General features: G+C 47.5%; 2 protein-coding genes across 2 annotated transcripts; one reads left to right on the plus strand and one right to left on the minus strand.

Annotated features, from left to right (window-relative positions):
• Positions 1-1,717: 1,717 nt before the first annotated feature.
• On the minus strand, positions 1,718-9,720 carry LOC107540840 (paired immunoglobulin-like type 2 receptor alpha). Its single transcript, XM_087815090.1, is given in 7 exon segments — positions 1,718-1,880; positions 2,050-2,081; positions 2,311-2,360; positions 3,422-3,452; positions 7,120-7,317; positions 8,964-9,353; positions 9,654-9,720. Coding segments are annotated over 7 exon segments (891 nt in total). The 3' UTR covers positions 1,718-1,757.
• A 1,106-nt stretch (positions 9,721-10,826) lies between these two features.
• LOC107540891 (cell division control protein 42 homolog) lies at positions 10,827-11,705 on the plus strand. The gene is given in 3 exon segments (XM_016217752.2): positions 10,827-11,001; positions 11,192-11,561; positions 11,563-11,705. Coding segments are annotated over 3 exon segments (585 nt in total). The 5' UTR covers positions 10,827-10,883; the 3' UTR covers positions 11,660-11,705.
• The last annotated feature ends 3,673 nt before the right edge of the window (positions 11,706-15,378 follow it).

A 15,378-nucleotide genomic window follows, 5' to 3' on the forward strand; every position in this document is an offset into this window, starting at 1 on the left:
CCCCAGCTTGGGGTTTAGACCCCAGAGTTCTCAGCGGGAACCCCCAACAGCTGAGATATCCCTCCAGCCCTTCAGCTGCTGCCTGTGGGAGCCCAGACAGCCCTCTTGTACCTCCACACTGCCTACCAGTCTCCACTTTTTGTCCTTAGTTATGAGGGGGCTCCCCAGCTAGTCTTTAGTTGCAGTTGATTATTCAGTGTGGTTTTTCTATATTTTGGTTGTAATTCCAGTTTGGTCCTGGGAGAGCATCAGTGTAGCTTCCACTCAGTCTGCCACCGTGTTGGATCTTGTCAAGAGAAGCTTATCTTGTTCCACAGTTTGAACAGGGGGGATGTTTGAGTCAGAGGAGCCAACAATCTTGGGGTTTAATTACCAGGTGCTTCTCATAAATTGTGGAAAGCCACAGCAAAGAAAAAGAAAGGCCTTTTTCTGTCGTTACAGGTATTATGCTTTAAATTTCAAATTCTACTTGTTCATTGTTGGTATGTAAGAAATCAATACACTTTTATATATTAATCTTGTATCCTGAAACCTTGCTATAATCATTTAATAGTTCCATGAGGGTATTTTTGTGTGTGTGTATCAATTCTTTCAAATTTTCTATGTGGACAATCACGTCCTCAGCAAAAAAGTCAGGAAAAAGAGGCTAGAATGGTGCCAAAGGACCATCTTATTGTGGGGCCTGTCCCACGGTGAGGACAGAAGGATCTGGATCTCAGGAGCCACTGTCTCAGGAAGTTGGTTGTGTACCCCCTGACAATGAAGCCTCCAGTGACCTGGACATGGAACAACTCATGGAAGATGTTAGGTAAGAGTTGGAGCAGAGGGTGAAGCCACAGCATAGAGATGACGCAGAGTTCAACATGGCCTTCTTTGAGGAGTCATTTTGTGCTCTTTTCTTCTCTAACTCCCTTCCCCTGGAGCAGGAAGGAGAGCCTCTCAGAGGGTACATACAGCTGGTAAGTGTTGGGGTTGGTCATTGGCTACAAGGTTAATTGGTTAAATTAAACCAGTTTATATGTTAGTTAAACAGGTTACTGGTTTACTTGGTTTGGCCATTTCTAACTAGATGCTCCCTTTTGGCTTCTCTCCCTCCTCCTCCATGTCACTAGCATCATTGTTTCTGGTGGGAGGCAGTATAGGAATCTGGGAAGGCAATGACACCTGAGTCCTGGGAGAAGGACATCGAGAAGAGTAGGACTGAGTTCAAATCCTGGCTTACCAATTACTAGCTGTTTGGTATTGGGAAAAGCACTGTACCCATTCTGGTTCTTCGTTTCATGTCTCAAATGAATATATCTTATGCCATATAGAGTTGTTTATGTTTAAATGAGGTGATGCATGTAAAAGTGAAAACTATGCCAGTTATTATCATAAGGGAAGTAGAATGATTAGATGGGGAGGGCAGACCTTGGGTTCCAGGCTGCCTACTCATGTTGGGGACTTGCAGTCCCTGAACAGAAGTACTAAAGGAGGGATCTTGGGCTTGAGCTATGTATTATAGTTCATTTTTGACGAGAAGGACAGAAGTTGAAGGTGACATCAGTTTTCCCCTTAGATGCATTTGTCCTGTTTTATTTTTGTGGGTAAGGGAGGGAGTTGAGGGAACTAGAGCAGATGGCTGTTTTTCTCAGGTTCTTGGTGGCCTTTGACACCTGCTGGCTTCTGAGTCATCTGTGTCTGGCTGGGATTATTATGGGAAGTGGTGGTCCCTCTGTGCAGCTTCCTCTAAGGAAGTCATCATTCGGTCACACTCCTTAGGCCTTTAGGATAGAGTATACGGTCTCTTCCTGGGGGTTCTTGTGGAGATGGTGGCTGGGAGGTGCTGATGGTGAGGTTGGGCTGGAGAGGGCAAGGGAGGCATAGAGGATGCCATCAACCTGGGTGAGAAGAGAAAGAGAAGAGGGTTAGAAGTACAGGGGACCTGACCTCATCTTAGAGCAGTGATCCCACACCTGAGTGCCCTGCTGATACCACAGTCCATTCTTTCCACCCCAACTTCTCCAAGCTTCCCTTTAATTCTTTCAGGCTCTAGTCTGAGCCGCTTACCTTTGGGTCCAGCTTGGAGTCTGTATGTTGTCCTAGGAAAAAAATCAAGATGTGTCAGGGTCAGGTGGCATGGCAGCCAGGGTAGAGAAATGGGCAGAGGGCTCAGCAGTGAGGTCATCTGCTAGGTCAGGACCAGGGTGGGATGGATGGGTGAGGCATGGGCAAGAGGGAAATGCTGAGGGGCACATGTGCAGGAGGGAGTGGGCGGGGAAGAAGGAAAGGCCAAGGTGGAGAGTGGCGGGTGATGGTGGTAGAACTGACCTTTATGCCCAATGTTCTCATACTTCTCCTCAGTGTTATGGAAGGATCCCCTGCATGGGAAGGAAAGGGTGGGAACTGTGTTAGAGGCTGGGCAGAAAAGAGTTAAAACCTGCATCAGGCTGGTTCTCTTGTAGGGGCCTCTGCGACCTGCTTGGACATACTCAGAAGATATAGGCAATGGTTTGAGGCTCTCAGACGGAGGCTGCCTGGGAACTGAGAGGCAATTTGTGGTGTAGCCCAGGAGAGGTCCCTGAGTGCCAACTGAAGGAGGACTGTTGTGGGGAAGCCGCTTTTGTAGAAAGGGCACCAGAGGAGAAATAGGAAGAGTGAGCTCCTGTCCTCTCTGCTGGCACTGCCTCGGTTAAAACTGAAGAAATACCAGTGAAGCTCATCTCCCAGCCTCTGGGTGGTGCTCAGGCCTTGGTCCCCAGAAGGAGACACCATCCTGGAAGGGGACCTGAGGAGGGCAGCTGAGGAAAGTCAGGGAGGGAGAAAAAGGAGGGAGGGGGACTGAGGAAAGGGAGTGTGGAAAATGGGGAAGAAGGATGGAGACAGGGAAACCGGTGGGAGGGTGCTGAAGACCAGTGCCCAGGACAGGAAGGAGACCCCCGGCACTGAGCAGAGGCCAGGCTGGGAGCTGAGGGGCAAAGGTGCTCTGAGAAAAGGCAGATGGTAGAGCAGCTGGAGACAGACGATTCTGTGGCCACTTTGGGCACATCACCAGGGGAAAAGGCAGGTTGGACAGTGAGCAAGAAGAGTAAAAAATGTGGAAAAGGGAAATATGTTTGGGAAGGACGATGTCCAAGGTGGAAAGAAAACGATGAACAGAAGGAAGAGCTGAGAAATGGCCAAGAAAAGAGGAGAAAGGGGATACCAGAGAAAGGGAAAAGGGGGACATTCTGGGAAAGAATCAGAGACAGTAATTAGATCCTATGTTCTTAGTAAGTGAAGGGCCTGAACTTTTATGGAACATAAGAAAATGTGGGTGGGAAAGTCAAAGATGAGAACAGCTGTGAAAGGCTTTCTAATGCTCTTCTTGTAAGGACACTTCTTGTTTCCCAAACCAGCCCCCACCCCCACTCCACATTCCACTTTGAAGACAAGCACTCACCTGCCTGGGGCTCTGGCTTTAGTTCACAGATCTGCAGAGGAACCAACAGCGTGTCAGTGTGCCACCCATGGGAAGCATCTCTCCTCCTGCCTTTTCTGCTTCATCCTACTCTGAGACCATTCTTGGATAATCCAAGGCAGCAAAGCAGCTCTGCTGAAACCCATGTGGAAAGGCCTAGGACTCGCAGCCAGCACCTAGCTGGCACGCTGAAGCTGCCCACACCTCTCCCGCTATTGTCCTCCACACCAAATCAGGAAAGCAGCTCTTCTCTGCACCCTGTGCCCCCTTCACCCTCTTCTCTCCCTACCTTTCCCTCTGCTTCCTTCCCTTTTCCTTGAACTCCCTGCAATCCCTCAACCTTCTCTTCTCCTTCCACTGCTGAACCCTGGCCCACCGTTCCCTCCCTCCTCTCTCCCTCCCTCCCTCCCTCCCTCCCTCCCTCCCTCCCTCCCTCCCTCCCTCCCTCCCTCCCTCCCTCCCTCCCTCCCCCCTCTTGTCACAGGCATCATTGCTCCCTCCTGCTCTAACAGACCAGAGCAGGTTTGTCTTTCCTTTGAGTGGTGGCTGTTTCTCCCTCCCACCTCTGAACCTCATGGCTGGAATCTGCGTTTACATTGCAGCTTGTCCCTCTCTTCCACTGCAGACTCTTGTTCTTCCCCATCCCCCTGCACTATCCCCCCTCCACATCCTACGCATTTGGCCCCTGGTTCACACACATCGTCTCCACCACTGACCACCCTCCTGGGAGGTCTCATCATCTACAGGGACAATCCTCTAACACACTGGACATACCTGTCCCCCCAACTCCAGTGACCTCTACTTCACTCAGCCATACCCTTGACTTTATTTTAATCACTGGGAATGAGAGCTCTAAAACATTAAATGCTAGCATCATTTTCATGCTACAATGTTCTTTACTTCAGCTCTCTTTGGTCATCCTCCTCCTATACCTGTGCTTTTACCTCCCTGAAATATTGTCTCCTGATAACCCACTTTCTTTCAGGTTATCTAGGCTGTCCGTGAGTCCTCCACTCCATTTGTGCCCCTTCACCAGCTCCATGACCTCCTGAGTTCCCCTGTCCTGCCCCACCCAGCTGACAGATCACCAGTCCTGCACGTGTCTATGGGATGGGATGCTATTTGCTTACCCCAAATCCATTCACCTCCTCTTGCTCACTTACAGAGCCTTGATTTTATTTGGAGTGGCCGTGTGCTCCCCTCCAGATAGATGTGGGACATATGACTAAATTCTGGCCAATAAGATATCAGGGGAAGTGTGGGTAGGACTTCCAGGAAGGCTCCTGGACTGTGTCACATTTCTCTTCATCTCCAACCCTTGTCTTAACTGTCAGGGGGACAGACAACTGGGGCATAGTCTTTTTTCCTTTTTTCCTTCCTTCTGTTTCCTACTTGGATTCAGAAATAATGGCCAGAGTCTTAGCAGCCACCTTGGACCATGAGGCAACCTTCAGGATAGAATCCAGTATCCAGGACAAAGAGCAGAAAGGTTGGAGCCTGAGGGCTTAAGGACAGCGGACCCTGTTTTCTGCCTCCAGGTTCTTTTTTATGAGGGAAAAACAATAAACTCTTTGTTATTTAAGCTATGGTTGCTTCCTTTCTGGAGGCTAGCTGCTAAATAGAACTCCTAATTGACAGGTCCTAAAGATTACTAAACTGGTTGAATACTGCTGGGGAAAAACACAATCATGCGCAATGATGCTTCTACAGATATGAGTTGAATCCTTAAATACTGTCTTTGGCTTCCTCAGTGACTATGTCACATTTTCTCTTCATCTTTGACCTTCATCCTCACTCTCAGGAAACAACCACTGTGTTTTTTGCGCTGCAGAATTTAACCACAATTTGTATGTAGTTCAACTTATCAATATTTTTATTCATGGTTTTTGTGTTTTATGTCTTACTTAAGGGGGCCGTCTCCACCCCATGATTATAAAATAGCCTCACATGCTTTCTTCTAGTACTAGGGTTATTTTTAATTCTTTGAATCTTGGATCTTCATGAAATTTATTTTGGTGCAAATTATGAGGTAGGGAGACAATGTTATTTTTCTCAGATGGCTATGCAATTATTCCAGCACTATGTACTGAATTACTCATCTTTCCCCATTGATTAGACATGCTACATTTTGACCTACTAAATTCCTGCATACTTTTGGGTCTGTTTTTATTCTGCTTATATTTGAATTTTTTCTTTTCTTCCATTACTTTAACTGTTATCTGTTTATCATTATATGCTAGTACTGAATCACTTTGATTATTGTAGCTTGATAATTATAAGTGCTAATGCTCATCTAGTGCTTACTCTGTGCAAGGGTCTATTCTAAATGCATTGTGTTTAATTGTCATGACAACCCCCAGGATAATTACTATTATTATCCCCATTTTACTGTTGAGTACAGAGTAATAGTACCATTGTGCCAGAGTTGATCCAGCCAGGACTGACTGCAGACAGTCCAGGTTCTATGCTCTTCACCTTTATGTTTTAATATCTAAGAGGGAAACTCTCTCATTGCAAATTTTCTTTAAAGTAATTTCAAATCAATTTTGGAGGGTGTTGGGGTACAAATAATTAATGCCTTTAGCCCAGTCATCTCTTTGAGCTGTAAACACATACATCCAAATTTCTGATGGACATCCTTACTCAGATGCCACACAAGTGTCTCAAATATAACATATCCCGAACTGGAGGAATTATTTTTCTCCCCTAAACGTGGCCTTTCACCTCCTATGTTCCCTAATTCACTTGGTGGTTTCATCATAGCCTTGTTCACCCAAGTTGTAAACATGGGACTTCTGGCTCCCTCAACCCTACATCAATCCAACCCCCAAGTCTTATTGGTTCCCTCTTAACCTTTTCCAGAACCTGGCTCCCTCCTTCCACTCAAGCTGCTACTGCATTAGAATGAAGCCAGCCTGGCCCATGTCCGGTCCTTCCACTAAAGACTGATGTAACCGTAAGAGGAAGTGACGTTGCCACCTGGCTGCTTCACGTCTCCCATCTCCTGCCTCCTCCATAGCACTGAGCTACTTACAGTTCCCAGAATGGTTCCTTCTCCTGGACAAACAATGACCTCTGCACCACCCTTGCCACTTGCCTGGCTAATTCTTTTTTAGTCTTTGAGACTTTTTGCAGGTATCACCTCCTCTGGGATGTCCTCCTTGATTACCTTCATTCCAACTACCATAGCTCTTTCCAAATGAAGCAATAACCCTTCTGGCAACTGCTCCTTCCTTGTCCCTCCCCTACTGAGTCCCATGAAAGCAAGGTCTCTGCTTTATTTCCTTTTGCATCTCTAATTACAAGTCAGGCCCTGGAAAATGGGTGCCCCACCAATGCTTGCTAAGCTGAGCCAACTTCCTGTTCCTTCTCCTTTCTCCTTAAGTTTTTCAGGGTAGACTCTCCCCTCTCCATGAATAAAAAGGTGAGGGCCGATGAGAAATGGTTAAGCCAAGAGATGAGAACTGGAAAACCATCAGACTTGCGGAGAGGGGCTGGTTTAGAGCCGTGGTTTTCAAACTTGATCACTGCCAGGCAGCACTGGAGGACACTGTTTACAATGAAGACTCCCAGGTCCAGGTCTCATCCCAGCAGGGATGTGTGGTCATTCTGGTGCAGGTGGTTTTGAGATCCAGCCAGTTGGAAAACCTGGGGAGAAGGCAAGGTCCTGGATGACTCACCTTTGCTTCTCTTCCACCTGAGGTAGACTATCAGTCCCAAAATTGTGATTTTGAGCACGGTGCTGGCCACTGCCATGCTGACTACAGCTTCCATACTCAAGGGCCAAAACCCAGATCTCCTTTTGTCTCTTGAGACACCGAGGCCATCTGTGGTGAGGGTCGGGGTGCTGGTGGGGCCCTCGGTGGTTTTCTCACTGGCTGAGGAGACATGAGAAATAAGCAAATTCACTCTTAGAGGACTGGAGGGATCTGGATGAAACTGTCACATCCTGTTCCCTAGTTTGGGGAATATTAGGGGTGGGGAGCAACCCCTGGAGCTCTTATACCAGAAGGGGATCACCAAGGTGAGATGCTGAAGGCTGAGAACCCACATCACTCAGTTCAAACCCTGACTCTACCACCGATCAGTGCTGTGACCTCAGAACCTCATTTCATCACCTACAAATAGGAGTAACTAGTTCACAAGATTAAAAAAAGCATTTATTGTGGTAAAAGACACATAACATAACATTTACCATTTTAACCATATGTAAGTGTACAGTTCGGTGGCATCGAGCATGTTCACACTGCTGTGCAGCTCTCACCATCTGCCACCTCCAGAGCCTTTTCATCTTCCCAAACCGAAAATGTGCCCCCATTAAACACCAAGTCCCCATTCTCTACTTCCACAGCCTTTGGCTACCACTATTCCACTTTCTGTTTTTATGAATTTGACTACTCTAGGTACCTCGTATAAGTGGAATCACCCAGTATTTGCCCTGGAGACAGATAAACCCAGGGTTAACACTCCGTGCCTCACTGAGTAATATAAGAAGGACTATTAATGCAACACAGCCCATAGTAGGGTAAAAATAGGTCAGGATAACAAGATGATCCAGTCAATAGGTGAGGAGAGGGGCTAGTGGTTTATAGAGGAGGCTCTGGGATTAAACTGGGTTCAAACCCTGCCTGCACAACTAGCGGGACTTTGGGCCAGTGGTTAGGCTCTGCAAGCCTCAGTTTCCCCATCTGTAACGTAGATGATAACAGTACATACTGTTATTGTGGTGCAGGTTAACTAGGGCGATGTGTACCAAGGAGTCAGTGGGACACAGTGCACAGTATGTGGGAACTGCCCTTATTGCTGTTGCAGAGGGGCCTCTAACAACCAGGACAGAGGAGCAGGAGCAGGATGGGGAAGGGGGACAACGCAGGGGCTCTCCTGTGGGGAGGAAAGGAGGGCAAAGAGGATGGAGACAGGTAGAGGGAGATGGGGAAGGAAAAGAAAGATGGGACTGGGGAGGGAGCATTGAGGGCTATATTCTGGGGAGCAAAGTGGGAAAAGGAAGCAGGGAGATTGGGAAACAGGTGATGGGGTGTTACCAGGGGTGGAGGGGGGTGTCCTTGGGCCATTACTGGGTACCTCCTGTGTGTGCCAGGCTGAGCTCGTGGCTGTGGGGAGACACAGACATGGGGCTAGCTGGGGCTCCACACACAGACACATGACAAAGGGAAGGCAGGCCACATCCTATAAAAGTCAAGTCCACCTGGAGGACATGGGGCGAGGGCAGGGGGCAGGGGACAGGACTGGAGCCCCAGCTTGGAGCAAGAAGGGAGGATAACCAGGGAGCCTGGAAGGTGCTGAAGCCTGGGGATGGGGTCGGGGGCTGGATCTGGAGGGGGCAGTGAGGGGGATGGGCAAGGAAGGTAGTCTGGGGGAGATTATGGTGAAAAAGGTAAAGTTGGCAGAGGCCTGGGAAGAAGTCAGGGGCAGGGAGAGGAGTTAGAGAGAAAGGTCAGGAAGAGCGGCGCCTGGACTAGTCCTGGGGGGTGAGGGCACCAGTGGCCGGAGCAGTGGGACTCACCTGTGGTGATGGTGAGTTTGGTCCCTTCGATGGACTGCCAGAACATCTCGCGGAGTCTCAGTGTGGTCAACCGGACTTGGCAGAAGTACTGAGCTTCATCCTCTTTCCTCAGGTTAGAGATTCGGAGGAAGCCGCTCCTCTGGCCCTTTGTCCAGTTCAGGAAGAGGCGGTTCTTGAAATCCTCATGGGTGAAAGGCGGGCTTGTGTTGTAGATGAACTGTCCATGGAAGTCTTTCCATCTCCAGGATATTCGCACTCTGGGATCCTTGGGAACCTCCCAGGAAAAACAGAAGGAGAAGGGGATGTCGATGGAGCCACCCTGCGGGGCTGAGAGGTGCTTTGGTTGGTTGACTTCATAGTCAGAGTTTGAAGTGCATTTTGTGGAGCCACCTGGAGGAGGGAGGGAGAGGGGGAGACGTTGAAGCCACTAGGAGAGACAAAGACGATAACCCAGGCCACCTGACACCCTCACCTATGGGCAGAAGTGTGACAGATGATAGGACTGGCCCCCTGGCTGGGTGTCCCCCTCTCTGGGCTTGGCGTAGAAAGGAGGGTGAGGGGTGTGGGGGACCCAGCACTGTGGGCGAGCCCAGCCCCTTGTTTGTTGCAGGCGGGAAGCCTGGCTGGCCACAGCCCCTCCCAGGGGCTCCCTCATGTCCCCGGGCAGAGCCAGGGGGCCTGTCCACTCACCAGCCTGCAGAGACGCTGGCGGCAGCAGCAGGGGCAGCAGCAGGGGCAGCAGCAGGGGCAGGCCCATCGCCTTGCTCTCCTCCCGAGGGTGAGAAGACAAGCAGAGCTCTAGGCCGGGAGGCCCTGGGGAGGGGCTGCCTCAGGCTTGTCTGGCCGCTGGGCGAGGACTGTGGGAGCCTTCCCCAAACACGCCTGCCCCAGTGTGACCAGCACTTCCCTTTTAATCTCGCTTCTTCTTTATCTGTATTGCAAAAGCGCTTCCCTTGTGAGTGAAAAGGAGCCATGATATAGGTCCCCCAGTCCCCATCTTCATGCTGATGTGTGTGGTCCTGACCTTGGCTCCCTGGGGCCTCTCCCCTCCCACCTCAACTCCCTGTGTCTGCCAGGCACTTTCTCATCTCCTTAGGGGTCAGTCCCATCTCTCTTTCTCTCTCCTTTTGTCCCTCTCCTTTTCTCTGCTTTCTCTCAGCCAGCCTCTGTTTCTCTCATTGCAGGGGAGGGGGCAACAGCAGGGCCAGCTCCTGCTCTTTCAAGAGAGGAAAGGCAGCCATGAGTCTGCCCAGCTACAGCCCCTTGGAGAGAAGGAGGGAGGTGCTGGTGGACACCCTCAGCCTCCAGCCCGGCCCCAGGTGCATCCAGCTGGCTCTTGGGCCCTCCCCTCCCCTATAGTACACAAGCAGAAACAAGATCTACAGGCCCATTCTGTCCCCTCTGTGCATCTCACACCCTCCCTGAGGTTAAGACGTGAGCATGGTCTGACACTTCCAGCTCCCTTCTGGAAGCCAGGCCTCTACCCACAGAATTCAAGTCTGGATCTGCAGGGCCCTCTGTCTTCACTTCACATATGAGATGACCAAGGCTCAGAGAGGGTGTGCCCCAAGTCCATGCCTCTCAAGTGATAGGTCCAGAACTCGAGCTCCAGTCTTGTTGAATCCACAGAACCTTCTGTTCCTTCTGGATGCTTCCATCTGGTTGCACCACAGAATCTCTAGGCCTCGGCATCAGAGTGCAGAACTCTGGGGGGGTGAGCCCCAGGAGGCTGTCTTTTTATAATGCTCCTTAGGTGATTCCATCCACAGCTGTGGTGACCTGGCTAATCCAGAGTCTTCCCTGGATAGAGGGTATTGGGACTCAGAGCCGAGTGCTGCTCTGAGTGCTTCTCCCGGTGGAGAAGCTGAGGTCATCATCAGATTTGAAATAATTTAAAGTGGATAGAGAACTGTTTCAGCAATGCAGACAATTAAGTGCATTGTTGTGGGTGATGGTGCTGTTGGAAAAACATGTCTCCTGACATCCTACACAACAAACAAATTTCCATCTGAATATGTACGGACTGTTTTTTTGTTTTGTTTTAATATATCTTTATTGATTTCAGAGAGAGGAAAGGAGGGGGGGAGAGAGAGAGAGAAACATCAATGATGAGAGAGTCATTGATCGGCTGCCTAGCCCACAACCTGGGCATGTGCCCTGACCGGGAATCAAACCCCGATCGTCTGGATCCTAGGTCGACACTGAACCGCTGAGCCACGTCCGGCCAGGCCCGACTGTTTTTGACAACTATGCAGTGACAGTTATGATTGGTGGAGAGCCATATACTCTTGGACTTTTTGATACTGCAGGGCAAGAGGATTATGACAGACTACGACTGCTGAGTTATCTACAAACAGATGCATTTCTAGTCTGTTTTTCTGTGGTTTCTCCATCCTCATTTGAAAATGTGAAAGAAAAGAGGGGGCCTGAGATAATTCACCATTGTCCAAAGACTTCTTTCTTGCTTGTTGGAACCCAAATTGATCTCAGAGATGACCCCTCTATTGAGAAACTTGCCAAGAACAAACAGAAATCTATCATTCCAGAGACTGCTGAAAAGCTGGCCTGTGACCTGAAGGCTGTCAAGTAGGTGGACACACACACAGAAAGGCCTAAAGAATGTATTTGATGAAGCAATAGTGGCTGCCCTGGAGCCTCCAGAACCGAAGAAGAGCCGCAGGTGTGTGCTGCTATGAACATCTCTCCAGAGCCCTCTCTGCACAGCTGGTGTCAGCATTATACTAAAAGCAATGTTTAAATCAAACTAAAGATTAAAAATTAAAATTCATTTTTGCAATAATGACAAATGCCCTGCACCTACCCATATGCACTTGTGTGAAACAAAGCCCATAGGTATGGTCCCTCCCCCCCCCCCCATACTAGTTAATTTTGAGCACTTGCATATTGTCAGAAAAGTGATCAGTACTAGTTTTTGTTTTGTTGTTTCAAAAAAAATTTTATTTTATTTTATTTTTTTTTAAAGCAAGGCATGCCTGTGGTGACTCCGTAACAGACTAATTCGGGTTGTTGAAGCTGCTCCCGGGCTCCGCTCTGGGGAGCTGTCTGGGGCATCTAGGGTTTTTTCTTTTTGGGGGGCGGGGGGAGTGTGAGTTGTTTTTATTCAGCCGTTTCTAGGAAGTTCATTAACCGCTGGCTAGCCCCTTGGGAGAGGAGGACGGCGTGGTGGGGCGCCCCTCTTCCCAGCTCGTTGGGGCAGCGTGCTCGCCCGGCGCTCTTAGGGAGGGTGCAGCGAATGCCCCTCTCTCCATCCTGAGCAGGTTCAGTGTTTGATGAAACTCATGAAAGTGGTGGAGCCTGTCTTGCCCCTCCTCTTTTCTAGGATGCACTATATATGTGACTGACTTTCAGGGAAATTTGTCAGCCATTTGCTGACTTTTTTTAAGTTAATGTCTAACTTTCACTGATAAATGAAGAAAAGTATTGCACCTTTTGAAATATACCAAATGGATTAAGTACATAATTTTAAAAAACAAAACATTTTTTCCTTGTCAGTCACTGTCTTATATGCTTAGCATAGATGTGCAGCTTAATAGGGTATGATATGGTGTTTGTGGAACACAGCTGAAGACCTGGTATATATGAGGTGTTTAGGTAATCTTCTGCACCTTCTCCAAGTCCTAATTCTTGTAGATTCATTAGTATTGAACCATTGCTTTCTTATGTCTCAATTCTTTGTATATGAATTCTTTTCAGGTGTATTAAACAAACAAAAAAACCCTTCAAAAAAAAAAGACTCAGAGCAGTAATGAGTCACCTCAGTGACAGTCCCTGGGACCATCTCTAATAGAGGGCACTGCCAGCTGTGAGTGGTGGTGAACAGGGTGAGAGACTGGGGACTGGGACCTTTGGTGACTCACAGGAGGCTCTGCCCATTGCCTCCCCAGAATGAGATTGGCATCAACTTACTGAGTAGATTGTGGGGGTAGGTGGACATGATTTCATCAGAAGTGGCCTTGGTCTTCTGAGATGGATGCGGCAAACCAACTTCCTTTTAAACCCGTTTCTTCCCCAATCCTAACAGTTTTCTTCCACACTTCACCCAAGGACAGCCAGGCAGCCCCTGCCTATCTGAGCCTGCTTTTCTTACCCCTTCTCCCAGGCCTGAAGATGGAACCCTCTTATCTGAGTCAGGCACTAAATTTTCATGGAACCCTCTTGTCTGAGTCAGGCACTAAACATCCATTCTATGGTGGGTGTGTTGTTATCTGTTTTACCCACAGTGAAATTGAGGCACCTTTCTTCTGCTGACTAATTTCTTGTCTCTTCTTCTTACCCTTCAGTCTGCTGTAATTTAATTTAGTCCATCTCAGAACTTTTCTCTTGTCACTCATATGCCTGAAGGGGCAAAGAGAGGAAACAACTATTAGGACCTGGAATAAATATCCCTAGTTGTAGGGAGAGGGCCTTTGGGGGAGGCAAATAGCAGCTCAGGGTGATTCAATAAGGAGAGGACAGCCTCCCCTTCATCAGCAGGTGTCTCCCGTAGGCAGGTCCCAATAGGAAAGCAGAGGGTAAAGGCTCCTGGGTTATGTGGTCAATAGGAATCAGCCTCTTGGGCACGCAGGGTGGAGAAGGTTGGAGAGTGCATTTAGGGGCATGAGGAGCAAATGGATAATCTAGCCTCCTATTGGTTTCATTAAAAAAATAAAATAAACTCTTTAAGGTAAGTTTTAGGTTTACAAAAAAACTGATTTAAAAATACAGAGAGTTCTGAGTAGGAGAGTCAACTTGCCCTGCCAAAAACTCTTTAATGGTGTCCTATTATGTGAAAGATCAAACCTTTAAAATCATGGCCTTCCATGCCATGCTTGTTGCCCCTTCCCCATCTCTCTCTTCATCGGCCCATCGGCCCCTTGCTCTCCAGGTGCAGGCATCCTGCTCATCTTCCAGTTCCTCAAACTTCCCACACAACTTGCCACCACAAGGCACCAGTCTGATGTTTGCATTATCTGAACTGCTTCTGCTCCCTAATTCTACTTTCACCTTCTAATTAACTTCTATGGGTTCTTTACACCTCAACACAAACCCTGTTCCTCAGGGAAGTTTTCCCCAACCCCCAAACCAGATCAGTGTAACTTGTGATTCAGCTTCATGGTACCTGGGGCTGTTTCTTCCTAACACCAATCACAATTTACCCCCTTATGTCTATTTGATTGAATACTCTCTCCCTGCTAGGAGCTCCACGAGAGCAGAGACTGCGCTTGCTTTTGCTCTCTGTGCCATCCCCTGTACATTGCACAGAGCCTGGCATATAACAGGTTCTCAGTAAATACTTTTTTGGGGGGTGGAGGGTCCATAAATAGTTTTGAATAAATGAATATAAGCCAGAGAGACAGCCAGAAGAATGGAAACCCATGAGACTCTCTATGTCCTGAGAATTGGGAGCTTTGCTTTACAAATTTTAAAAAACTATATGCATTTTTGTCTTTTACATTGAAAGGTAAAGACTGTGAATAAAAAACAAAAGGGTTTCTTTTGTTCTTGTGAAAGACCTCTGTGAGAACCTGAAGCTGACACAGGCATCATTAAGACTAGGCTGTGAAAATGTGGGTGTGACCGTGACATGTTGCTGTATATTAACAGAAAATAACTACCATGAGGAGGGAAGCGGAGTGCAAGATTAAGTATGTATCTGCTTCACCTTTATTCTTTATCATTGCTTCATCAAAGAGGCTAAGAATTTACAGATTGCTATAAGGCAGTGTTTTTTTTCTTTTAGATTTGAATTTATTTTAAAAAGTTGTAGCAAGAACAGAAATATATCACTAGGGAAAGTCTACCAAATGACTAACCAGGAAACACCCTCTTTTATTTTTTAATTGGGATATAATTATCAGATAACATTGTTAGTTTTAGGTGTACAACATATTGATCCAATGTATACATATATTGTGAAATGATCGCCACAATAACTAGTTAACATCCATCTCCACACAGTTACAGATTTTTTCTTGATGTTAACTTTTAAGATTTACTCTCTTAGCAACTCTAAAAATATGCAATACAGTATTTTAAAGATTTTTAACCCATATTTAATCACAATATACATGTAATGATAATACCTCACTCCCTAAACATTTCTGTTACTCAACATAGGAGAACTATATGTAGGTATTAACTTTGTAGATTTAACTAAATTTTATAGGTAGGATAATCAGTATGACGAAAATGATTTTTAAAATTCTATGTCTAGATGTTCAAACCACACTCCAGCAAGTAGACTATTACAGGACAATAATGAATTGTTAGTCACAGTCTTTCAGTTGGTTCATTAATTTGAATGTGGTAGAAGTTGAAGGTTGACCAGTTAGCTCTGAATAGAGCACTCCTCCTGAGCCTCCAGATTCTCCAGCTGACACCATTCAGTTGCCTTCATGTGACACCTCCAGAGACG

Source organism: Miniopterus natalensis, chromosome 3 (assembly GCF_054644295.1).
Source record: "Miniopterus natalensis isolate mMinNat1 chromosome 3, mMinNat1.hap1, whole genome shotgun sequence".
NCBI classification, from domain to species: domain Eukaryota; kingdom Metazoa; phylum Chordata; class Mammalia; order Chiroptera; family Miniopteridae; genus Miniopterus; species Miniopterus natalensis.